Source organism: Agelaius phoeniceus, chromosome 2 (assembly GCF_051311805.1).
Source record: "Agelaius phoeniceus isolate bAgePho1 chromosome 2, bAgePho1.hap1, whole genome shotgun sequence".
Taxonomy (NCBI): domain Eukaryota; kingdom Metazoa; phylum Chordata; class Aves; order Passeriformes; family Icteridae; genus Agelaius; species Agelaius phoeniceus.
Window position 1 is genome coordinate 67672012 of NC_135266.1, and position 27267 is coordinate 67699278.

General features: G+C 37.2%; 1 protein-coding gene across 4 annotated transcripts in view; it reads left to right on the top strand.

The window, feature by feature from the left end:
- Positions 1 to 23731, top strand: part of DCLK1 (doublecortin like kinase 1) — a 235471-nt gene extending 211740 nt beyond the window's left edge. For 2 of the 4 annotated variants that reach the window (XM_054654895.2, XM_054654897.2), the window contains 2 exons: positions 1188 to 1301; positions 15584 to 23731. In XM_054654895.2, the coding sequence (XP_054510870.1) occupies positions 1188 to 1301; positions 15584 to 15748 (279 nt within the window). In that variant the 3' untranslated portion in view covers positions 15749 to 23731. Of the gene's footprint in view, positions 1 to 1187; positions 1302 to 6907; positions 6982 to 15572 lie in introns of all 4 variants that reach the window. The other 2 variants (XM_054654896.2, XM_077173778.1) reach the window with 2 other exon arrangements.
- Positions 23732 to 27267: the final 3536 nt, after the last annotated feature.

Consider the following 27267-nt stretch of genomic DNA (forward strand, 5'->3'; position numbering starts at 1 on the left):
CAGCTACTGGGTTCTATTGTTTTGTTTTGTGTTTTGCAGCTGTGTGCACTTGACCATATTTTGCCAGCTGAGACATTTTGTTAAGGGGTGAGTAAGGGATCTCTAAACACAAACTCCCCAAGCTAAATAAATAACAAACCCTACCAACCTCCCTAAAATTCCCATATACTCACTGAACTCATGATTTACTGCAGCAGTTCTGTAGCTCTTTAAAGGGCACTCATAATGGCTGAAAAATAAAAGAAAAAAGTGTCCGTCATCTCTCACTATTCTGATATTTTCTTGTTTTCCTTTATTCTGCTAGGATTTTGCCTAAGTGGAGTTTAAGAATTATTTCATTTGTTTATTCCTATACATACCATGCAGCACCAGTCAGGGATGACTATGGCACATGGCTCTGTATATTTTGCCTGTTGTACATTTTGTTTCCTATTCCACATATTCTGTGTATTTGTTGCCTGAAATCCTGCATATGCTGCTGTTGGGGAAGTCTCACTTAGTAGTGGTTTTTTGCAAGTTTTTAAGGCATAAGGATCTTTGCTACAATTTATAAAAAACCCTCCTCTTTGCTGAGCTTGAATTCAGTCTGCGGACTTGTGCAAAACCCCAAACTCCATTCTTTCTGTCAGGGTTTCTTCTCAGTATGGAGGATGCCAGTCTCCCTAGGTGCGGGTATCCAGGTTTGCTCTCCAAAGTGAGAAGTCTCAGCTGGAAGGAGGAATGTCCCAGCCCAACCTCTTGTTTTTGTAATATCTTGGAGACTTTTTACTTTTGAGGTCATTATCATTAAATTTATGTGATGAGTAAACAGAATCTTAAACACATCTAAGTCCTCAGGTTTTGAAATATCAATGGGCATAAAAATAACTGGGTAGTGGTAATTAATGAAAGAAAATTGTAAGAAATGGCAAGGAAAATGAATTGTTTAAAAATTATGATTAATGAACATTGACTAAAGTTTGAGAAGAAAATATTGGGTAAAGAAGAAGAGAGAGACTGCTTGGTGCCATAATGTGTTCATCTTGTAAGTACCTTAAAGGTATTGATGGAGACAATGATTGACCCATATTTTAATACAAACATTTTGTAAACTTTTATGCATTGACCTATCAGAATCACCTCACAGTTCCTCTTTTTTTTTTTTGTCTTTCCTCTCTGAAGCTTTATTTTGCTTTATTTGTCTGCAGGATGATGGCCTTCCAGAGAACGAACATCAGCTCTCAGTAGCTGGGAAGATAAAGAAGCATTTCAACACAGGCCCTAAGCCGAACAGCACAGCAGCTGGAGTTTCTGTCATAGCAGTAAGCATCTGAAATACACAGATGAAACAGATTTATGTGCCCACCAGCCAGTTTTGTGTTTATGACACCAAAAGAAACCAGAGAGGGTTAATATTTAGATAAATGTAGCATTTAATTAATATCAGCATAGTTAGACTGGTATCCTGCACAACTTCTCCTTTGCGTCTCCTTGTGAGTCACATTGTTATTTAACTGCCCTAGGAGGTATAGCTGTACACACAGAACACAGTTCCGCATTTTACCAGAAGATTAGTGGACCTAACTCCAACATAAATTCAACAATTTGAACTGGGATCATGATATTTTACTTGGCAGCAGACTCATTATATGGATTTAGGCCACACAGAGACTGTAGGAGGACAGCACCACTTTAAAATGGAAATTTCTTCAGAATTTAATTGAAAATCTCTATGGCAGCCTAAACCTCTCCTCTCTGAAGATGTGAAAGAGAGCTGTGATGCCTCACTGCTGCCTTCATGGTTAACATGAGTCTAGCCACTTCAGATTTAGCTGGGCAGCAGCATTTTATTGTAGTGCCACACCACAGCCTGCTTCCCTGTCAGCAGAAGTATTTAATGGGGTAAAGACTTAATGGAACTTCTTGCTGCCTTCTGTCACATTGCAATTCCAGTGGAGCCATTCCAGGTTTGAACATGTCAGAGTGTCTGAAACAAAGCTTGGCCAAAATTTTGACCAAGCTTTACTGAGATTTCAATGGCATCCTCAGTGGAGCATACATCACATACAATTGTATTTTTTCCTCACAGATGAACATGTGTATTACATATACATGGACACAGGATATATTCAGCATATGAAGAGATTATTCATACTAATGCCATTGAATAGTAACATGCACATCCTTCACATTTTTGATACATCTGCTTGTGTTTGTAAGCTTTCCTTTATTACTCATAGTAATGTGAACACTCCAAAGAGTCACTAAAAATGTGACATGTTAAACGTAACCATTCCCATATCAGATTACTCAGTGTTCATTCCCAGCTTCCATAAATTGCAGGTGGTGTGACTGCACATGTACACTTTCTTGTACTGTTTCCACTTTCATGTTTCTCAGCTCAGCCCCTCCAGTGTTGAGTTAAATCAGCATGAAATAAATTCAGCTCAGCACATGCAATCTGGCTCACAGGTGTGAAGTGCTTGTGCAGCAAAAGGGATACTCTCTCAAAGTTACTTGGTATAAGTACTAAAAATTTCAAACTGTGCCTCTCTCATATTTTTTCTTTACTCTTTCTTACCCTGAATGTCCTCAACATGGCAGCAAGTTGTTCCTCATGCTTTTCCTAGATTTTTTCAGTCATCAGCTAACATAGTCAGCATTTATTTATTTTCATTTTTAAGCAATAATACTGCAGCAACTCTCCCACAACTAAAACATCACATACCCATTGCTCATCTGAACTGCAGGTATATTCTTTATAGACTAGCTGAAACCGTGTTCCTATTGAATGGACTGCCAGCACGCTTGTCCATGAGAATTACTGCTCAGATCCTCCATGCTAATGACTTCAAAGCTTAAAAGCAAGAAATGATGCCTCTGTCCTCATCCATCCCTTGCCTCCTTTATGTTTTTAATTTCCCTGCCCTCCTCTTTTTTTTATTTGCCCCAGTTGCTTTGCCAAGGAATTGTTTGCAGCAGTTTAACACCTGAGTAATGAAAAAGGCACTGTAGTGAATCTGTACACTGCAAAACATCAGGAAAAAATGTGTATGATTAATTATATTCTTAATGACTCTTATTTGTTTTTTAGTGTATGGAAATTTAACAGATTATTTTTAGCGATCATCTCTGTGGGCAAACTTCATATTCTGACACGACTGATCCTGCAACTCAGCCTATAAAGTAGAAATGTTTAGAATACTTAGAAGAGATAGGGAAATACAGACCTCTTTAGTGTTTTGGTAATGTTTCAGAATGCTAGATAATTTTCATTTTATGAATAAATTAGGGGTTTTTTCTACAAAAATAATTTAATATGTAAAAGAAAGCCAAAAGCAGAACAACAATGTCTTTAATTGTTGTTTCTGCATTTGGTAGTCTATTTAATATACATTTGACACGCATGTCACCAGAGTTTTATGTTTGGGAATCTCCCTTTAACTGTGAAATCTCAAATAAGCTAAAATTAAATCGTATTAACAAAGGCTGCTCTAGATTTAGAACTTTCAAAGTATGTATAGATGCTGTAACATATTGTTTGGCACTAAAGACATGCTCTAACTGTATTTGCTAAAAAAATACTGGGGGTTTGTGCCTGCCTGTATGTTTACATACTTTTTGAGAGAGTGCCAGTGTATATAATATATAGAATTGCCATCTGTATATTATATAACACATCTGTGTCTGTGTTTGTGAAAATGTGTTAATATGTGCTTATATTTCTGCAGCTTAATAGTATGAAAGATAAATATTATCATTATTTTGAGTATTATAACCCTGTTTATGTACAGAGCTTGCTAATATGTGGTATTTAGTTCTTAGTTTGTCCTCACATTGGTATGGTGTGATATTATATGCCTGTTTTCTCTGGTGGTAAAAAGTAACACACCTCAAAGATCTCAAGGAATATTTATCATATGCACCAATTAAAACTATGATATGAAAATTAAGTTCCTAAAGATGCGTCTCTGGTCAGCTTGACTGAAAGGAAGTTTGAAGCTACATGTGTTTTTACAACTTCTGTGGCTACTGCTTCCTTCAGCAATGTCCAAATTGCCTCGATTCCTTTGGTTCAGACTTATGTCTGCTTTATTGATGTGGTAATCTCAGTAAAAGTTGTCTCTGTCTATCCAAGGCAGAGACATCCTACTTCTCATGCATGTGTCCAGACTTCAAGTTTGTCCACATTTGAAAGGATTCGTCAGTTTGGACAAACTACCCTAATGAACATGTGCATGCCTAGCAAAGCAGTTCATTTGCTGATGTAGTAGAATAATTTCTCAAACAAAATTAACTATACAAGTGAAGAGACTTTTCTGTTGATGCAATAATACATCATTAAAAGTTCTGCCAGAGTAACTATGTCAGTTGGGAAAAAATTCCCTTCCCCTGAACCAACATAGCTTTGCCAGCAAATTTTTAATTGGAGAACTAGCTTTTAAAACAGCAAGAGAATTAACAAATCCCAAAAAAACACTGCTTGCTGAAGAGAGACTACGTAGGAGAAATATCACTTTACTTGCCCTGTTCTTAAACTCTTGTCACAGGCGTTGACTACCGGTCTCTGTGGGAGACTGTCTGGGCTAGTGCCCTTCAGTCTGTGTCAGAATGGCCACATTACTGTTAAGCATGTGCCAAAATATTTGCAGGATCATGTTTCTCATGCAGCTTTTCAATAGGAGCAGTATTTTTTAGTTCTGTGATGGTGTTTATAAAAGGTACTGCAGTAAAAACATAAAAGCAGGTTTACATTAACTAGCCTTTTTAAAATTTTGGGGTAGATTTTATTCTTCAGTTCTTCAAGGGTGTCAATTCCATTTATTTTGGTTTGGCCACAAAACAGTACCCTTGTGGCTGTACCCTTTAGGCCTCAGTGACAGTGGCTAGAGCGACTAAGAGTGCAAATCACTTTCTAAGAATGCTTCTGCAGTCCAAAGGTGTGCTGTAATTCCTTGTATGAGCCAAGCATCGTTTAATACATGTCCTTGTCTGAAGTGTTAAATCTTAGCCTGTATGTCATCACTTTGGTGCTTGTACTTTTGCCATTGTTAGGACAGAGAAAAAGATTAATGCTAATCTGCTGTTAAGGTTGTATGAGGTCTTTCTCTTGGCAATGGGAGTAAACTCCAGCTGGAGATGCAGAGTAAACAAGTAGAACAGAAAAGGAGAAAAGCTGCTTAGAAAGTTGGTGCAGCTCCCTTCTGCTTACAGGGTCCTGGGTTGGGGACCCTGGCAATGGGCAGGCAGCATGTGGGTCATTGCCCTGCATTCTGCTGATTTTAAAATGAAAATTACCCATGCCAAGTGGAATTTTTAGTCATGGGATTTCTTGGTTGGTGTGGAGGAGAAGCCAAGCCTAGCCTGTAAGTTTTGCTTAAAGTTTTAAAGCTGAACCTGTGTCTCGGCTATCCTTTTACATCTATTGTCTGTGTTGTCCTGGGGTCATTTTCCACAGTTGGGTTTCTCATGGCAGGATTTCCACACCACCAAAATTGTTTCAGCTCTTCTTAGGGGGCGAATTTCCCCATTTTTTCTAAATAAATTTTTGGCTATTCAATTTTAGGGCAATATTTCTGATCTGCTTTTTAGGAAATCATCCCTTTTGTGTGTTTTATGTGCAGCATACAAGGAAGCCAGTAGATGGCAATAGCAGACCAGTGTAGTCAAGTCAACACAAATTTAACTCTAGGTACAAGGTTCCCATGGTTTTAAACAGGAAACATGATTTAAATAATTCTAAATAAGATGAAAGAAGCATTGTTTTAACAAAAAAGAATAAATTATTAAATTCTACACTTGCAGGGGAGTCATCAAGAAAAAGTTAAATTTGCAGTTAGTTCCTAACTCCCCTTTAAGTGGTTGGTACCTGGAAATGTGTTGAACTGCTATTCTGAATTTAGAATTTGAAACTGTCATCAGTATTGGAAATATATGCTACACTCTTATTGAAGCCCAAAATGGCTTTTTCCCTTCAAAGAGCAAAAATTTGAAAATCATTGCAACAGTTTTAGAGCAGTTATTTTTCTCTGTCAAGATATTTTCCCCAAAATTTTATGTAATTCAGCTAAATTATGTTTCTACCGTCTGTTAGTGCAGCACAGAAGGGTTAGGGAAAAGAACACATTTTCTTTGTTCCTATGCACATGATTTTGCTGATGATAAACTAAACTTGAAAGATCTATAGTCCTTAAGTAATATCACCAGCACAATTTCCTGGACACAATGTTAAGTTCCTTTCCATTTTGACTTTAATTGGTGCAATTTTAAACCAAATAGTTTTGTACTGTTATCTTTTTGAACATGAGGTGTAAGTTGAAATGATAAACAATGTTATTCATGGCTCTGAGTAGTCCTGCTCTCCAAGGTTAACGCATTTTTAGAAATGAATTACCATGATTGATGGGGTATCAAAACCTGATTCTTTTCATCTTTACACATTTCATGATTATGAAGCAGTCTAATTTAAGCCTCGTGTAGTCTGTCTAGCCTGCTCCTTGTGATGGTTGCACTGCATTTAATTTTTTAAAAATTATTATTTTTGAACTTCTCCGTTTAATTGCAAAAGATAATATTCTATTACTGGTATGTGCAACTTAAAAGGGCACTACTGTCTTTGGAGGTAACGAGATATTTCAGACTTTTAAATGAATGCATTATGCATTAACTAATGGATTTGCAAACTCCATTTTAGTTTGAATAAATTGGCTTCTAATTTGGCAAGACCAAATTTAGAATTAGTATCTTTTTCTTTTATTTCTTTATTTCTTTTTTTCCTTTTTCCTCTGCAGTACATAGCTTTAGGATGTTAGATAAGAGTGAAAGTGAAAAGAGTAAATATGCACTAAATAAGGAACAGCTTGCTCTGGAGTCTGAATTCTCTAGCTTAATGTCGATCCACTGAGTTGCCCCATTTCTCTCTGCTCAGCTGGACCACGGGTTTACCATCAAGAGATCAGGGTCTTTGGACTACTACCAACAACCAGGAATGTATTGGATAAGGTATGAGATGGTGCAGCGCCAACAGTCAGTGTTTCCATGGCAACGTGCTGGCAGTCTCCATTAACCAGTTCTTTCAGTGGATAAACATGCTTTTTGATTTGTTATCCGGTCCATATGCTGCTTTATCAGTTTCGTTTTAATCTTGATTGAGATGCCACACCCCCTCATTCCCTTTCTTCACCCATCCCTCACACCCACATTGCCAGCTTTCTCTTCATTGCACATGCTCAGTTTCAATCTCCCCTATAGTTAAAAGGACAGTGTATATAGAAAATCTACAGATATGCTGAAGTACGCACCCTCCCCCTCCCTTCTGCTTGTTAAGGCATCTGCTTCCCCTGTGCTCCTGTTTCAAAACACACGGAGCAGCAACAGGCTCTCAGCATATATTTTCCTCTTTTTCCATGCAAGATGTGGAGCTATATACTGTCATTTTAAACCCACTAAACACAATCCTTACCTTAGATTGAACAATGCATTTGCATAACGCGGGCATAGAAACTCTCCCAAGTTCACTGAAATACAATGCATTGTATGTGCTGGTAAGCTTGTGTTTCTAACAATGCATTCCTTCTCTTTTCTTTTTAAAACCCTTCTGATACCTATTTATTTTGGTTTGATTTTTTTTTAAATATTGCATGAGTCTCTTGAATATATTTTTCTTCATTGTGTAACTGTGCCAGGGTTGTCGTTAGCTGGCTTAACCTGTATGATAAAATGGGGCTCTGGGTGGGAGGGGCTTATTCTGGAGTGGGGGCAAGGTGGTTTCCAGGTCTGATAGCCCACGAGAGGCCCACACACCTCCTCAATAAATCCAGATACTGGAGTTTCCATCAAGTGGTTACTTGCTGTCTTTTTCCTTATTACTCGCAAGACTTATATTTTGGTGACTGGAGAAATTTTATAAGTTTACTATGAGGCCTGTGTTTTCTAACACTGCCTTTAAGAACTTGTCTGTGATTTGTAAAATCTCAGCAAAGTAACCACCTCAGCAAAACAGCAGAGATGGTCACTGTGAGTGTTTCCAGTAAAGTAAAACTCCCACCCTGGATCATTTCACCAAGTGCATGGATCGGGCTGCAGCACGTTTTCCATAAAACCTAATGGTTCCCTGAGCGCACACTGAGGACTAAGTAGTTTCTGATATGGATGTTCTGGGGAAAGAAAAACGAAACAAACCCAAACCCAAAAATAAGCCTATTTTTCAGGCAAAAAGTAGAAAATCAATCCTCTTCATGAGTTGAACGCTGGCTAGCAAAAATTGAGAAAGACTCTCACTCTGAGTGCTGGAGTGCAGCAGTAGCTGTAATTCATCTAATTCCACCCTCTTGCACTTATAGTGGTGGCTACAAACCCACTGTGACCTGCAAGGGCAGAGCAAAACCTGCTGATCTGTCTTGTCACTTGGCCTCCTTCTTCGTGCTCCTTGGTTTTGGAGAAGGGGGAATGCGACCTGAGTGCCCAGCTTTAGCTGACTGTGGGTTTGATGGTATTAGAGGAATTTTCTGTCAAGCAGAACTTTGATGAAGAGTTGCAAATTTAATGCCTGGTCTGTAAAATGGTGGGGAAGATCACATGTGCTTTATTTATCTTCCTGGAGGTTAATTGCTATCCATGGTCAGTTTACACTCTTTCTCTGATTTACATTTTTTATTTTATATTAAGAAAAAAAAAAAACAAGCAATGAAAGTCTTTCCATTTGCTATACACAATATTTCGATCTTTTAAAACCCTCGTTTCAGGGGGAGCAGATCACCAGAAACAGGAGCCTGTGAGAAAAGTGAACATCTCAGACTGGCCTTGACTCAGTTTAGCTGCATAGCCCAGGTTTTGGAACAAACCATATGCATTTTTGGAGAGGTAGGGGGGAAGGCTCTAAGTCTGTAACTTGGTAAATAAATAAAGCTATTAAAAAAAAAGGTCATTTGACTAAAGCACTAGTAATGGCTGCCATCAGCATACAAAATGACACATCCCTGAATAATGGGCTGGAGCAGATGGGCGATAATCTCTCTTATTCATACATAAACTGCTCTGTTTTCCAGCTGGGGGCAGTAACAACAATGTTTATAATTAGGGTTTTCTAAACTGTGCACCTAGTGTGGAAAGGCAAATTGGGAGATCAGGGCTCCTAGGCGCGGATGCTTAATTAGGAAATCCTCTGCGAGGGGGTAGAGTGGACCAAGCACTGCCGCGTGTTTTTTGGGCCTCTCTCATCTCCCAGAAACATGCAGCTGTTGTCGTGACCAACATTTTAATCTAAATAAAACCATTTTGATATAGTAAGTGTTTTGTTTTTAGTAGCGCAGATGCAAAGCATATGAAAAGGTTCATCAATTCATGTCTATAAACAAATAATTTATCACAGGCACATGAAAATTAATCTGAATTCACAAGTACAGAGAAAAATGAAGCCATGTCTCAAGGAAAATGTAATGCTCCCTTTGTTAGCGTTAAACTACTCGTTTCTTCGGGACTCCTCTTTTAGTTTTTATCTGTATTTTCTAGAAGTCTTCTAAAATAATTTCAAAATGGCACTATTTCCTCCTTCAACAACCAGAAAACCTTTTCCTTTCTCTGCCTAAAAGACTTCTGTTTTCAAAGTCCTTCAAAATCCTAATTTCTGAGTGTATTCTGCATCTTCTTTTATTCCCCTTCAGTGGGATAATACATGCAGAAGTGACGTGTTTTTTTACATACAGCAGGAGTTGTAGCTGGCATGAGCTATAATGCCTGGAAAATCTTTCACAGTTCCTTGAATATGAGGATCTGGGAAAACACAGGGCCCAAATCAGCAAAATCATTTGGACCCCAGACTAATACATGTTTTAAAACCAATCCACCAAATGTTGTTGGAACATCAGCCCTGCAATCAGAAGTGCAGTAAAGGCCAAAGCAGCATCAGTAGGGGACAAGTCTTGGAGGTCCCAGTTAAAACCCTGAAGATTGGGCTGATTCAGAATATCAAAGGAGCACCAGAGTGGTTGCATCCAACAGAAAATTAGTAGAAAATGTCAGTATGTGTAGTAGTACATATATTATATTCGTATAGAATATTAGGGTGTGTTATTTTCTATATATCCAAGACACTCAAGAAAAGCAAAATGGGCAAAATAAAATCCAGGAAGTGTATGGAAAAGTCATTAATGATCTGTCTATATGATGAGAATAGAAAGGAGATGAATTACATTGGATACTTAACAAAATTGTCGATCTAGTCAATATTAAATTCATAAATAATAGATTTTAAAAATACAGTTCTCACTGTCACAGTTAAAAGTATATCTAAATAGCTCATTTGAAAACCCATAATTCCATCCTCTGTGTTTGGTTCCTAGTTCACATTACTTTGCATCTGTTGAGTTACTTACACCTGTCCCAAGTGGATACAACACACTTTCAAGTCAAAAGTTGCAGCCAGACATCTTGGTGATGGGACAAGGAAGCTGGGAATCAGGCTTGCTATCTGTAAAGTGCCATTTTTAATAACATAAAACCCTCTGTAAACTGAATATTGGTAAATACAGGCAGATACCTAAAATAATTTAAAATATCTTCTCCCAATCTTCGAGTAAAAAACCCACAACTGATTTACAAACTGTAAATAAAATTCACTCATGCAAACAACTTGGCACTAACTCTCTTCCACATGTAATTGAAACCAGCTGAGGAATCGTGTCTCTAAAAAGGGGTATGTCAAAGAGTAAACACAAACTTAAACACAGCAATATGAATTCAACAGTTATGTATACAGAATACTTGTCTTTGTGTTCACTCACCAATTCAGTACAAAGCATATATCAAATTGATTTGGTTTTCTTTCTTTTTTACTTTCATTTTAGCTAAATTTCATGCTGAAAGTTACATGGTGTGCTAAAGCATCAGGCTTTTGTATTTGGAGGTCTGGGTTCAAATCCACTCGATTAATTTGTCCCCTCGATGTGGTCATTTGCACGTCTCCAAATCACCGTGTAACTTGACTTGGTTATACCTTGTGCCTGAGGGACTAAAAATACCATGAGTGTCTTGCTCCTGGACTGAGGTGCATTGCTAAATTTGAAGTACTCTCAAGAAAGTGTCTTGATTCATGAATCAATCACACTTATATATATATATATATATATATATATATAAAATATATATATAGTGTATATATAATATATATATATATATATATAACCTGAGAAGCCCATGGAAAAGAAATTTTAAAAAGATGAGACTGAAGGGCTGCCTGGCTTGTGCCACAATGTTTAATGGTCATTTTTACAGCAAGGAAACCTGTCAACATATAAAGGTCACTAGCCAGAAGTTTAAGGAAATAAGATAAACTTATCTAGGTGTGAGCATTTAAATATGTGTATAAATCCATGGATATAAAAAGATGTACTGGAAGAAAAAATACCAGTGTTTCAATACGTAGATTCATCTAATTCTACATGCTAAACAAAGCTTCACAGAAATTGCTAACAAATTGCAAGTATGCTCAGGCAGAATAAAAACAAGCAAAGGGAAGGGTTTCTTGGATTAATGCGGGAACAGCTGCATCTCCAGTTTAGTCTCCTGGCTGGTATGAATAATGTATGGACTAAGAGGCAAAATGCACATTAATGTTCTTTTATTAATGAAACGAATATATATCTATATTTGGTGGCCAGCAGTAAATTAAGACAAGTGAAAAGAATAACAGTCACTGCTCACTTTCATAAAATTCAGTTACTTTAATCCAGTAATTACTGATCTGACAGAAAATATCAGCCCACAGCTAAAATAAGGCTCTTCCCATTGCAAATCCACCACATATATCAAAGTGGTTGTAGTTTTTGAAAATCTGTTCATAAATACACAGTGCAGTGTTTTCCAAGATAAAAAGTAGATTTGCATGGCTCATGAGTCCTGTAACTTCAAGTGGTAGAAATCAGGATGAAGACACTCTTTAAGGAAAAATCCTGGAAAAATGCTAACTGTGCCTTAATATGTCAATGACAGAAACAATGATTTCAAAATAATGCTCTGTTACTACAAATTAGATGCATTTCCAAGAATGGCTTGGTAACCATTTGGTGCTGGGTGTCAGGATTACTAAATGTTGATGCAAAATACATTAGTTCTTAATGAAGTACTTCAGACCCATCACCACCAAATTATTAGAGGCAATCCACTTATCTTCTGCTGGATAAGAAGCTCTACATTTTCTCATATGGATTGCAGGAGGGCAGCTGCATATCTTAAATAAGAATGCTGTCTTTAAATTTTTGTTGCCATTACTCTCATATAGTGCTCAAAGTTCTCAGTCTCTAACCTAGAGCCGGGAAAAATAAAATGTCAAAATGTGATAATGAAAATCTGGGATTTGCAGATTGCCTGTGCAGCATAAGTGCACTTCAGATCCTCCTATTATTTATTGAAAGAGTACCTTGAAGTAGAAATGCCCTGGAAATCCATAATGGACTGGTTCATGCACCGGTAAACCACCCAGATGAACAGCAGGTGAAAGAACACATCTGTTAAACCAAGGCAATGAGTACAAGAGCCTTTGTTACAAAAACACCAATGATAATGAAAAAGCTGATTTTTGGAGTATGTCCATGTGCACAAGAAAGTACAGTAGGTGAAAATCACCTTTACAAAACACATGCAGTCAATACTCTCATGTATCTATCTTACCATCTTCTCTGTGTTCCAAAGGATGGATCTATCATATTTTGAAATTCTTTCGAGGTAGAAAATAACCACGACATCATTAAATGAAAAATAGCATTTTTGCAGAATGCAGAGACACAATATCATCAGCAGTGTATTACACACTGGAAGTGTCAAATGTCATTGGCACATTGGGCAAAATGAGCCTTTTCTTGCAAGTGCTACAGGGCCTGAGCACTCTGTGGCCAGAAGTGCCCCATTTCATAGTTTTGACATGGTAAACACCAAACATTAGAATATGACCTGTGTATTTTTGCTCTCGCTAGATAAATACTGACCTCTTTGACTCTCCGTGGCTTTGTAACTTTTTATTCAATAAAATCTTTGAGTGAGAAAGGCTCTGGATGTCTCTCAGGCCAGGAGAATAACCACAAAAATGCCCCAGACTCTAGAAATATGTCTTTACAAAGACTGATTAGATCAAATCCAGGGCAAAAACTGGATAAAAATGTAAAGAAAGTAACAAAATATCTCAGGAAGTTTCTGAAGGGTTAGGAAGCCAGAAATATTTGGCCCTACAAACTACAGCAGCATAAGGTGCTGGTTTAGGTGAGACCGTCATGGGGTTTTTGCTTAATATCTTTTATTATTGAGGGAGTGCTTTTATGTATATTTAAACAAATAGATTTAAATAAGAGTCTCTAAAGCTTTTCCAACAATCATAGAAATATAATATCTTAGGGTTTATTTCTACAGACATCTTTGAAAAGATGTTCTGGTACCTACTTATCTATGCTCTTTATAAAAAGCAATATCCTAAAACCCCAATTTTCTTATACATTCCCTTATGTGTCAGTTATTTAAATTTAAATACCTTCAGGTTTTGCATATACATTTGCCATTCCCATATAGTAGGTTTTAAAAATAAATTCTCGATTTAATACAAGTATTTTTATGTATTCAACAAGAAATGTTTAAATTTCTCAGGGGAGAGTATCTGTTACCAGAGGATGATGTGATGTGGTTTAAACTTTAAATAAATGCTTATTTCCTGTAAGCATAAAAAAATATCCTTTAAATGGAAATCTGTATTTTATAGAGCGGTAATATATGCCATTCTTTTCAATTTTCACACAAAATTATATACTGTAAGCAGTATATTCACTGCGTGTAAAAGATCTAGGTATTCTTCTGTTTCACATTAAAAATAATCAAAAACTGAATTGGTTCAAGGCTAAGAAACATAGAAGGGATTGAAAATACCAATTAGAGCTCTTAACCAAAAGATAGCAGTAAACAAAAAAAAAAAATGGCAGATGCAAAGTGTTGGATTTTGTAGAAATTATTATTTAAAATATAGGAATTAACTTATCAAAATGGATCACTTTACCCTTTTAAAGTAGTGCTATATGGTTTCTAGACACAAAAAAAATCATTCAGCAATATAGCCTAACTAAATCCATTTGCTATTATAATTCTGTACTCCTGTCCATCTTTCTGTCTCTGTTACATCATTATTGAATGCTGGTTGCATTATTTGAAAGCCTGGATTGCTATAATGCTATTCTGCACCAGTATGATGGATTTAGTTTTCATTTTAGTCTCAACAATATGTTGGCTATAAATACATCTCTGCTCTCCTGTGAGGCTCACACTGTAACTGGTAAATTTTCTAGAGAAATCAGTCATGCATATCTTAAGAGAACACAATAAATTCTTTGAAGCAGAATAACCTTTTGGCTGCATTCCTTTAAATAGACCTTTTCATTATAGGGACAAATTTTTCAAACCTTATGAGTGAAGCCTATTTAGTTCTCAAAGATATCTTTTTCCAGTACCATGATCGCATACTTAGTTGCATTTTGTAAGTCATTTTACTGGTCACCTGCTTTTTCCCATTTTGCTTTTTCCAAAACGGTCATGGGTTGGGATTTAAGGGGGCAGCCCTGCTTCAGAAGCAGCTAACCATATGCCAAAGTGCTCTTGCTGAATCAAGGCCATCCTGTTGAATTTATAATTTTACAGTGATTTCAGGGACTGCAGTCTAAAATCTCATAATCAAGAAGAGAGCAAAACCCAGTACTGTGCTTGAAGCTGATAGTCAGACTAGGGCTACCCTTACTTGGGTTGAAGTTTCACCTCGTAAATGTGCCAGAAAAGCAGAAGAATGTGGCTGGAAGTTACAGCCATCTTATTAAGAATTGCTTTCTCAATAATGGCAGAATGATCAAAAATTAATACCCATCAAGTAAATATTGCTCTTTCCCATTCCTGGATACCTTAGCTAGACATGGATAAAATTAGCAGAGTATTGAATTCAGTAGACCTTGGTTAACAGGAAGAGACAATGTGGTCAGGCTGAACAGGTCTTTCCGTCAGAGCTCTTCAGCGTTCTCCCTAAGAACATCCATTGAGCGGCATGATGTGTCAAGGAGCTGGGCTAGCTCCCTTTGGTGTTTGTTTTTCTCTCTTGTCTGACAACTTCATCACAATCCATCTTTGTTAGCTGATTGCACTGACTTGAACACGGGTGAGTGTGTATCAGCCTTCATTAGGTCAAATCAAAGACAAGTGTACATCTCTGCCTTGCCTGTAGAAACAGATTTATACTTCGAGAAGGATGGGGGGAAGGTCACTTGGTATTTGGCTTGAAATTTGATCCTGTTAAAGGATGAAATTAATAACATCCAGAAGTAGAACATATGGCATCCATATATATGGCACTGTATCTGCTTGATGATGTCATGCTACCTCTTAAGGTTTGGGAAATGCACTTTTTAAAGTGTTTAGCTATGTTGTGGGCTCAACCTTTCAGACCTGACTGAGACAGAGCAGGCTTAATTTGGTCTGAACATTTATTATCCCTGGTATTTGCAGGCCACATAAAACCTCATGGTTTTCATTACCTTTGCGTTTCACACACAGCCTAATTTCATTTATTCTTATTTTATGCCCCTGCCAGACCACCGCTCTTGATAAGGAGAGGCAGGTTTTCCGACGAAGACGCAACCAGGATGTGAGGGGACGTTATAAGGCTCAGCAAGCTCCACCCGAACTCAACTCCGAATCGGAAGACTATTCACCAAGCTCCTCCGAGACTGTTCGCTCACCTAACTCACCCTTTTAATAAAACACTTTTTCTCAAAAGCCTTGGCTTTAACCCTTTGAGACCCTGAAACTACTTCAGGCCTGTGTGGAGTGAATACAGCTGATCTACCCAGCAATAAAAGCTGGGATGGTGGAACACAAAAGGGTGCTCACAGAATCTTTGTAAGAATAATTTCCTAATTGATTGAAATACTTGTTCTCTGTTTAGATTGCAACTTGCTGCTAATAAGATCCTCAAAGGGTTAAGGCTATTTTGCTTTTTTATTTAAAGATAGAAGCAGTGAATGTTTTCATCAGTGGAGCTAGGAACTGCAGTATGTAATTTTAGCACATGTTAACCCTCTGAGTAAATGATTACCTTAAATCTTGACAACCCATATTAGGGTTTTATTCTGGCTTTTTTGCTTTTATACGCACATATCTTTTATAGTATCCTGAAGTTCCTTGCCTGTTTCTGGCCAAAAATATATCAAATGTACTATTGCTTAGGAATTATAAATATAGGCTTAAAAATGAAAATAAAATTAAACAAATGGTATCTTCTGCAGCAGCTCATTCCAAACCTGCATTGTATTTCCACACGGAGTGACTGTCATTGGAGGATATGATGCAGGGCTAAATGGGAAATTCAATTTAGGTCATTCTCATGGTTTACAGAAGATGACATGATGATGGCCACAAAAGATTGCTTCCATATAGTTTGCTGCTAATGATAATGTTGAGTTTTGGGAAATTGCTTGAGGACACGTTCTGCCATGTAATAGTATGTAATGATCTAGTTGAGAAGTTCCTGGTTCCTTTGCATCACATTCAGGAATGCACGGGCATCCTCTCAGCATGACCTGGTTATTCTGGCAGAGCCATTTAAAAAGATTAACACTGATGAGCATTACCCTTTAAATAGCTAGAGTACTTCTAAATCGGAGAAAATACAAGTCATTTAATATCTATGTAAAACCTAAACAGAATCAGCAGAAGTTTTGTCTTTAGAATGGAGAAACTAAAAATGATTCACCAGTTTTATTTGTAATATTTAATAAAATGGGCATTTACACAGAGTATATATATATATTACTGGTTTGTTAAAACCTCAAGACAATATTATAGGTTTTTATTTGACCATTATCATAAAGTTGGCTTCCACAGAAATATTACAGTGTGTAGACTTTTGCTTCAGATGTGGTAATTGGAAAAAAAAGAAAAAAGATGGCTCAGAATTTCACTTGAATGAAAGAAAGAACTTTCAAAATCATGTTCTAAAATAAAAGATGTGTGAAATTTATAGTTTCTCTTATTGCTCATATAAAATGGAAGTTTTCTCCTCTAAAGTTAAAGTTTTCTCACAGTGTTTTTTAAAATTCACGTGGTTTCCTCTCTCTCTCTTTCTCTCTCTCCTCCTCAACCTCGCCCTTTATCTTACCTTTTTTCTTTCTTCCTTCCTTTTTCTTTCCTGTTATACAGCCAGAAGTATCAATATACCACCCAAAATGACATACAGATATTCTCAGCTTTCTGGGAAGTATAGATACATTTTTCAGGAGCAGGGCAAGTTGCCCACAGTATCACTCCCATTCTGAGTGGTGTTTGTTCATGGAACTGTCCGTATGAGCAGTTGTGGCAGCCAATGTATACCTTCAGCTGGTGGGGGCTAGTGTAAAGCTCTTTGCACTTCTAGGTGGAAGTATCAGTTGAACTGTAGTTCAAGAAACATTGGAATTCTGTTTCCCCATCCTATGGAGTGCATCTTTCATTGCCTCAGATATGAAAAATTATATATTGAAAGCTCTGAAGACTTTAAACACAGGAATTTAATCTTGTGGATCTTCACACAAGTGGTATAAGTATTTCTTTTTTTTTTTTTTTTTTTTTTAATCTACCTGATATTGATGGTCTAGAAGTGAGGTATTTAGTAGAAACTAATTCTCCAGATTTCCTGGGTAATACAGAGAGATAAGAATTCCGGGTTTGATTCATCTCACCTGACATGGGCACACATTTTAGGCGGGACTCATGTTTTCATGTTTTGATTAGCCTATTGGTCTCACTCCATCGACTATAGAAGGAACTACTGGTAGAAGTTTACATCAGACACCAACTTCAGATTATGAGTTTACTAGAACCTCATCTAAGCCATAAGGAGACTGATCTCTGAATGCATGTCTGTGGACAGAAGGCCTGTGTAAGGCCTGAGTTACTCTGTCTGGAACCTGAGTAACAACATTTTAAAGCAAGTGAAGCAAATAAGAGAACTCCATTGGGGCAGGAGTTGAAGGGACAAAGGAACTACCATACAAAAGTTCTCAGATTTTAGGTTTTGGGAAAGGGTTGTGTCTGTGTGTCAGATCCTTCACTATAACCATCCAACCCTCAACTCATTGTAGAGAGAAGTTGCTCAGTAGATAGGGAGCAACCACTGTCATCTTAATGGTTGTACATTCATAACTTTTGGATAGGACAAGGATTTTATTTTTCCATAGGATCAAAACCTCAGTCAAGATAAAGCCTTCCTTGCCACTTACCTACCCTAATTTACAGTAGGTCGGAATCTGGCACAAGTTTGACCAGCACTGACCTTCCCACATTTTATCACAGTCTTCCCTTTAGAAGAGATACAGCTCAGCCATGTAAATGTAAGACATACATGTGGTAATAAAAAGTGTCCATTAATACCACATGCTCTTTGACTATTGTGAAAATTTGGCAGTCTTAAACCAAAGGCCAATGTTCATTCTTCTTAATTAGAGAGGGAAGTCAGAAGAAAAAAATATGTTTCACCTTATGCATGAGAAATATTGTTCAAAAACCCATCTGGGATTTTCCAATCACATTTTCTTTGCTTTGGAATACAGGGTTATCATTAAAATAAGATGTTTGGCTCCTTCATCTTAGACCATCTTGTATTACTTAAAATGTGTGTAAAAATAATCTTAGATCCTGAAAATCCTACTCATCCCCAACATCTTATGTTTCTGATTGTTGGTTCATGTTTTATGAACATAACTATAAAAATATTTCTTTAAGTTATTTTTAGGTTTGTGAGGGACTGGGTTTCAAATTGCTGATATCCTATATTAGGTTTCAAGGAAAGATATCTGAATATTTGAACTTTTTCAAAAGTGTTTACAATGATGTTTTAAAATCTATCCATATACCCATAGATACATATTTTAATATATCCATATATATGTATATATATTTATGGTTTCATGGAAGTTATAATGGTTTAGGCTTGTTTGGCAGTGACTGCCATTTTTTTTAGTCTAATCTCTGAATTCTTGGGGGTAAGTGAAGACAGAATATGTGGCCCTATAAATATTTCAAACACCAATGGAAAAAAGAAATCAAGCATAATAGACTATTTCTAATGTGAAAATCTGGGAGAGCATAGCCTGGTCATTTTACTGTAATACAGACCAGTCCTTCTGATTTCTTTCCTCATTTCCCTTTTGAATCATTGGCTGGTATTGCTGCTAAATGTGACAACAATTGTTTTAGTTAGCAGAGATGGATGGCAGTTGTGGTAGGCACCATCTATCACTGAGGAGATGGAGACGAGCACTTCCGAAGGGTGACTCAGGTCATCTAATGTTTGCTCTCTGGAGATGCCTGACAGCCTGATCTTAGTATTAGCAGGAAAGTAGAACAGGGTCACCTCCAGCTTAAGTCCTCTCAAATATAAGCAGGGATAACGTGGACTCTAACCTAAGTGGGATATTCTAGTGAGCTTACATGCAGTGAGCAAACTTTGATGTGAAAATGAAAATGTAGTATGGGCTAGCGCAGGATTAGCTAAAAGGTAGTGAGCTGGGAATTGTCTCATCTAGGTGTATCTGTCTAAGAGTTAAGCATCTAATATAGGGCAGTAATCCAATCTTCCCATACAGGTGCTAGAGACTGGTTTCTCTAACAGATAATTAAAATTCTAGGATGGATTAATCACTCATGAGATGAGGTGCCTAGCCCAAACATATTTAGAATATGATTTATTAAGTCATGACATATAAATTAGTATTTCGCTGAGTTATAATTTTCACAGCATTAATGTACAAAAAATCCAGAATACTATGGTTCTACTCAGAGGGTTAACAGAAAAGCACTAGGCATGCTGATTACATTGGTGTATCCAAACTGCTTTGCTTTTTTAGCCAGTGTTTGCTGATTTTTTCAGAAAATTCTTGAAAAAAATCAAGTTTGAAATAATTTAAGTGTTGTTGTTTAAGGAATTTCTATAACCAAATTAATCTTATTTTTAGCTCAAGTTATCACAGGAATAATATGTATCATTGATGCAGTGTAAGTCTGTAGTTACCAATTTTATTAATTCCACAAGTGATTCCAGAAATCTCTCTTTTTTAAGTACTTATTATAGAGCTTACAATGGTGGCATAGGTGACTGAGACTGTCTTTCTTATTGGTAAACAAACAATATTGTAATTTCAAGAAAGTCCTAAGAATCAGCTTTTCAGTTTGGTAGTGTACTAGTTAGGGGAAAGCTATTTCATTACATGCATTGTGTAAATCATCTTTGTAGATGAAGATTGTTCATATTAATGAACACATTCTTTTTTCCTTGACATTGTAGCAGAAACTGTTTACTTGTTAATGAACAACCAATACATTAATTTGCTTCAGACTGTTAGAGGGGAAAGTGAGATTCCAGTCATTGACAATGTTATTGCTTTACAGTAGCCCTCATCTAATTAAATGTGGTGCATACTACAATAAGCAAAGCCAAACCTGTGAATAAACTCCTGAAAAAGCCTGGTGGGTCTTTATTCAGTTGGGTGCTCGCACACAGTAGCATGTGACAGCAGGAAGGCTTTCAAGAATTGTTGAAATGAAAGCGATATATCCACAAATAAGAGCTAAATTGCAATCCTTTCCCTATGGGGCATATATGTTTGAAAAGAAAAAATAAAGAAAAGAAAAGAAAAATTGGCTCAGAGGTTTGCAGGGGTACTATATTACCACAGGGCAAGTACATTAAATCATTGTTATTTGCTAGCCTGGGGTATATGTTGGAAAATGGCATCGTTTTTATTTAGTTTAGATTGTGGGCAGGGAGAGCTTTCCTAATATTATTGCAGTGCCTGCTAGTGCTGCCATGGTTAAGGCTGTGTTAGTATTTCCATTATAAACTCTTAGTCTCAAAGGTTTTTAATTTAATTGTAAAAATTTGCTTCAGGCAGAAACTTGGCATACAATTTTTCAGCTCAGAGCGGTTCTTTTCCTAAAATATGAGGGAAATCAGCTTGACCTCTTCAACATTTATTTTCTAAGTGTACACAAACATTTGTGGACACAAAGGCGGTTTTTATGCAGCTCATTTCAGATGTGTCACGTTCTCAAGCATATCTCACAGGTCTTAACTACAAAGGTGACAGCTCAGAACTTTTGGGCATTTTGAAAACCAGGAGGAAAACTCAGTGATCAAGAGCAAAAATGTTCCACATGTGGAAGAGTTTTATTTTGACGTGACAATCATTTAAAGTTTGCACAGTAACGGGTATGTATACGCCCTGCTGAGTGCTCATGTAATTCCTAAACCCATTAATTTAAGTCATTCCATGTAGAAAATGCTAAATATGAATGTATTGGATTTCCCTGTAAGACTGGGAAACAAAGCAGTTTTTTCTTGTGTTTTATAGTAGCACCATGGACAAAGCTGACAATACACCAGTGAAAGGGGTCTGGGAAGAGAAGAATCAAAAGGACATGTTTTCTCTTAAGGGGAAAAAAATTGTCTGAAAAATACAGAGTTGAAAGCTCACACTGAATAAGATAGGTATCAAAAGCAATTTAAAAAGCATAAGTATGGGACCATTTGAAAACTATAAAAGTGCAAGGGAGCCATGCAGTGTAGTGAATCCATGCGTGGAACCAATCACCTACTAATCTGGAGCAAATTTACAGCTACAAACAGGCATAATTAATACACAAATCAAACACACCCAGCAGCAGATGGAATTGAAATCCTAGTCCTTTTAGCAAACATAATGCAAACCTTTTCCTCATATATTCACTAAATGAGGCCGTCTGTAGCTGTTTGAAGTAGTGTTGCATACAGGCTAGTGGGAAATTAGGTGTTTAAAAAATGGCTGCAAATTAAGCGTTTTTAATAGCAATTCTACCTCACTGGGACCTTTTAGGAAATGACAGCTTTTAAAAAGTGATGTCTATGCATTTTGTATTTGTGTGCATATATACTTGGATAGCCCATGCCAAACAGCTTCAGTAAGAATTGAGTTGCTATACTGAGGTTTCATGTTGCCTGAAGTTTTCTGCAACAGGGGCCAGAGGAAGGGACAAAAGTCTCTGTGAAATAAAGAATTCATGGATTGATCCACCCATAATGGAGATGTCTTCCTAATCTTTCTCTTAGTGATCAGCTTGGGTGATAAACCACAGTGCTCAGTCATGTCCAGAAGTATCCCCACCTACTCAGTATATACCTGAGTAGGTGGGAAGGGGACACTGGATGGAGCTTGGCACCTGTTTTCTTGGCACCCACCTACAGTGCTGCACATTTGTCAAGCCATGCATAAATATCAGGTTGGAAAAATAACTGTTTGCACCAAATGATACAGCCAGAAAAAGCACATCAGTAGTGATTAGCCATGACAAGGGTAGACTGACATTTGGAAGATGGTTTCCAACCAACTTATCAGTCAGATTTTTGAGAGTTTTTCCAATTGAACCATTGGAACTGATAAACTCCAAGTGATTGTTAGGTGCTACTTGATCTGTTCATGAAAAACTTTCTTCTTGAGGTGTTTCTGATACGTCCTCATATGTGTTTCCTGATGTAGGAAGACTCTGGACACAAAAAGCCAGAAGACAGCTTTATTTCTGTGTGTCTAACAGATTTGAATGCTAGTGATGAATGCTAGTTATTCATACACATAAAATTTTAGGTGTCTTGAAAAAAAAGCAGTGATGAAAAGAAGCTTAGCTTACTTGTCTAGAGTTACTCTCAGGAAGAGCTGACATTACTACCACAACTGTTGCTGCTATTACTATTCTACTACCACCACCATTGCCCTTCAGAGGTAATTGCTTTGTTTAACCTGTGCATCTCCATTAGATGCCTGGAATGCTTCAAACTTTCCAGTAAGACCAGCAAGGTCTTCCATGAGCATCCATAAATTTGTTTTCTTTTCAAACAGAATGCCCACAGCTAGTGAATCTGGGTTCCATCATATGATGAGGGTTTGAGAATTGGAAAGAGAGGTATTGGTAAATTGAAGGAGAGGATTATTTGTGAAGTGTAAATACAATGTCCAAGGGAATTCCTAGTGCTGTATCTCACAAAAGAGAGTGATAGATTTTTTTTTTCTTCAGCAGATTCAAGCACGTAGGAAAATGCAAATAAGCCCTTGAGATATGAACTTCTGATAATTTGGTGTTTATTGTTAATCTTAGCAAGGTGTAATTGCTTCATGGTAATAGAGAGATGAATTTAAGGTAATGTTAGATCTTGGCAAGTTTTGCCATTGCCAATTAAGGGGTGGGAGGTATCAAATTGACTGACTGATACTAAAACAAGCAGTTCTGAAGAGGCGTTTCCAGAGAGTTGATGTGAAAAAAAAAAAAGGGAGGAGGGTGATTCTTGAGTATTTCCCAAAGGCCAGTTTATCACTTGCCATTTGTGCTGATCTTTAGTGTCTTGTCTGAGGGGAAAAAAATTGCTCACATTGGTCCAAGGTTAAAGATATAGCCAATATAACATTTTTTTTAATTTTATTAAGGAATTAACAATAAGATTTTATATTCTACCTGAAAAGAAGTTGTTAAATGATTACTGCAGTGTGAAATTAAATAGCACTTTTCTCATGCCTGCTAAAAAGCCATTTAAGGAAGTGGTGGCCTTCAAACAAGTTTCTAAGTTATTTAAATTTGGAACAATTTTAAGATTTTTTTAAAACTCAGAAAATGCTATGTATTTGATTGGTATAAAGGAATCTTTAATTTTCAAGGTACTAATTAAATAAGTTCTATATGCTACATATTCCTGCAAAAATAAGGAGGAAAGACAAATTTTTCAAAATGTGGGTGAATAGAAATTACATCTGATGTTATCACCTTAATTTATGAGGTAGGTTTTTAAGTTGCTGCTTACTCTTATGTAAAATATTTGCTCTAATTAGGTAATAAAAGAATAGAAAAGGAAAAATCACTTAATACTTCAGCTCTACCCTCAGCTTCTAATGAGTTCATATTTCTTGAGCAGAGAAACATTACAATATATTTCAATTCAGTCATCACAAGCAAGCCACCCCGGAGTTAGATCCAGCTGCATTCCTGAGAAGCTGTGCACAACCTTTAAAAATTAGTCATGCAGCCACATCCTAGCTTTCCCACATAAACCTCTGTACCACAGTGAGTCTTGAAGAACATGATAATAAAAAAAGGATGTAACTATTCAGAAAATTCTCACTTCATGTGTTAATATTGCAGCACAGGAGGTCAGTTTGGACAGAGGTATGGAAATCCAATACTGTCCAGCTGTGGATGGACAGGCTTTGTATCTAGTGCCCTTCAACACGATACATACCAACTCTCATGAGAAATGTGAATGGTATTTAACAGTGGAAGCCTGCTAAATCCCTCTAATGATTGTAAGTTCGATTGTAAATGGCTGGATTTTAGGAATTAGCTGGTGAATTAAGAAATAAAGGACCAGAGAATAATGCATTGCATAGCACTCTTTCATTTGTTCTAATAATTGATTTAATTTTAATTTTGTACTTCTTTCACTATCAGCAAGTGTGCTGATAATGTTTAAAAATTATGAGTAATAAAAATTACAAGATCCCACCAGGGCTCTCTGATTATTTTTGCTGAAAGGCAGGAAAAGTGCTATTTTATCTGTTGATAAAAGCATGTATTTAACCCTACTTTCATTTACAAGCTAATAGTTGCAATTTAACCACTGGTTCATGGAATGATTCTTGATGCAGGACATAGCTGCAGAACTAAAGAGTCTGTTAGATGTCTGTCTGTCTGTCTAGAATATTGTTTTGGTTTTTTTTCCCACAGGGATTATTAATTGGCAACTGGGTTATAGGCATGTGGTACTTTCCCTTTTGGATTTTGTCATCCCAAAGAGTTTGTCCTCCATTTTACTGGCAGCACAAGATTTTGGCATGCCAAAATGAAGGCTAATGATTTGTGAACATAGTATAAACCTTCATGAACCTTCACTGTCAACCCTTTCCTCCCCTGCTCCTGTCCACACACCTCCAGCCTGTCCAGGCCACTTGTTTCTTTCTCCTTTCCTACACTTCACTTCTCCTGTGTGATGCAAATATTGTACATCTGTGTGTAAAACGGAGCAGGGAAACTGCTCCAGGGGAATAAAAAAGCTTTGCCCTGCATTAATTACCTGTTCTGTTCATTGTTCCCATGCACCAGCATGCAAGGAAACGGGTGTAAAGAAACTGAATTCTGCAGTGGGAAGATGGAACTGCTTTCAACAGCAGTGGTGGCTTAAATAGTAAATGACAGTAAGGGGTAAGGGCTGAAAAGTGTGTGTTGTGTCTTTCGGGATTAAGTTCTACACTGTTGTTCTTTATATTTGGACTTTCAAAGAATTTTTTATTTTGAATAAACTGAAAGAGTGGAGTGCAGTGAAAAAATACTACAGTTACAAAAGAAGAAAGACTTGGAGGAAGTTGGAGCACAGTACGTTTAAATGTTGCATACACTCAGTGGAAATGAAGTAAGTGGAGAGGAGGCATCGTGTGTTGCCTTCAAATTACATCCATGCTTTAGGTTTTTGCAGTGCTTTCTACAGGACAATAATGGAAGACATGCACAGACTTTATCTTGCAGTCACTTGTCCCCAGGTGGTAGATGACATTCAGCTTTATGATTTGTTGCCACTTAGCCTTCAATGTGGGAAAAGGCAGTTGCTGAAAACTCTAAGCCTAAATGCTGCCCTGGTTGTAGCTTCTTGCTCTGCCCCAAAGCTGCACTGGCTGGGCTATGTTTTCCACTTATGGAAAAGGTAGAAATCTAAACTCTGGCCTGCTGTGTGCCAGCGTTTGCACTGCTGGTCCCTGCCAGAAAACAACAGCAGTCAGGTGGCTCCTCTGCCCTGCACAGCCAGAAGCAGCTTCTGCTGATGCCTGAAGTGCCATTTACCATTTGCTGAATGAGGGCCAGTGAAATCCCCTTTTTGAAAGATACTTGAATCCAAGATATTCTTAAAAGACATGTTTCTGCAAAGGGACTAAAGAGTGCAGCTATTGGTGCTGGTTTGTTGCCTGTATACTGGCTGTGAGCAGCTGCCAGGCAGCAAATGGGGCAGCAGACATTGGGAAGCAAATGGAAACCCTGTGGGCAGCTTGCAAATCAGCAGTACATAGTCATAACCAGTACTTCCCTGGAAAGCAGTTGGATTTGGGGTTGGGCTTTTGCTTTCATTTTTCTAAACATGTTCAAAACTCCAACTTTCCTCCTGTTACTTGTTTCAGTTATGTTCAGGGAAATTGGACTTTGGAAATTGGGGTAAGAGGGGAAGGAGATTAGTAGCATTACATCAAAGAACTATCCAAGTCTTATCATGGTTCTCCTTTGGGCAACAGGTAGACAAGGAAGATAGGCTCTCAATTGTGTCCAGCTGCTCATACTGAATTGCAGACAGATTGCACTCCAGGCAGAGAAATCATCTGAATGGAAATCAGTAATTCATTCTTTGTTTCCCTTCATGTAACATGGAGTTTGGTATTGCTATTTTACGTGCAATTCCTGTTATACATACCAAAATGTTTCAGGATACTCCCCAGATTGTAACCCTTTTATGTCAGCTCTAGATAGGAGAAACAAAATCCACAGTAAGGAATGAATAAATGACATTACAATGACAAAGGTGAACTTCTAGCACTGGGATGGATGTCTCGTATCAGAGGTTGCATATTTTTGATCAAAGTCATGAATTTTCATATATTTGTTTGAGCAGGTAAGGAAGTTTGAAATATAGCAAGTTTAATTTTACCATATAATAAAAAACTGGCATACCTGGTCCAAGACTTCTCAAATTACCTGCATTGAAGGAAATCAATTTATTCTTTTCTGTTAGATTCCTGAAAAGATAAATTCACTGACCCTGAAAATATATCTCTTTTTATTCTTGCCCTCATCCATAATCCTCCTTTCTTAATAGATGAAAGTCATAATTAACATTCCACCGGAGAGTTACATTATTTCTTCAGAATTACCTCTTAATTTACTACATTAGCCTGATTAAGTAATGAATTCATCATTTCCAGTTTTTCCTTAAGAATATAAAATATCTCATTTTTGACCAGGCAATACTAAACTAAACTGCAACTGAGGAAGATATTTTGGCCTAGATCCCTTTTCCTAAAAATTATTTCAAAGTCTTTCCTTAATGCACACCTAAATGCTGAGGGCTGCAGAGCCCCACAGGCCCTCTCTGCCTGTAGACCTTGAAGCCACAGAGCTGGAAGCAAAGCACAGTGGCCTGACAAGCTGTGCCCCCTGCACTGAGAGCCACAACACAGGAAGAGAGGC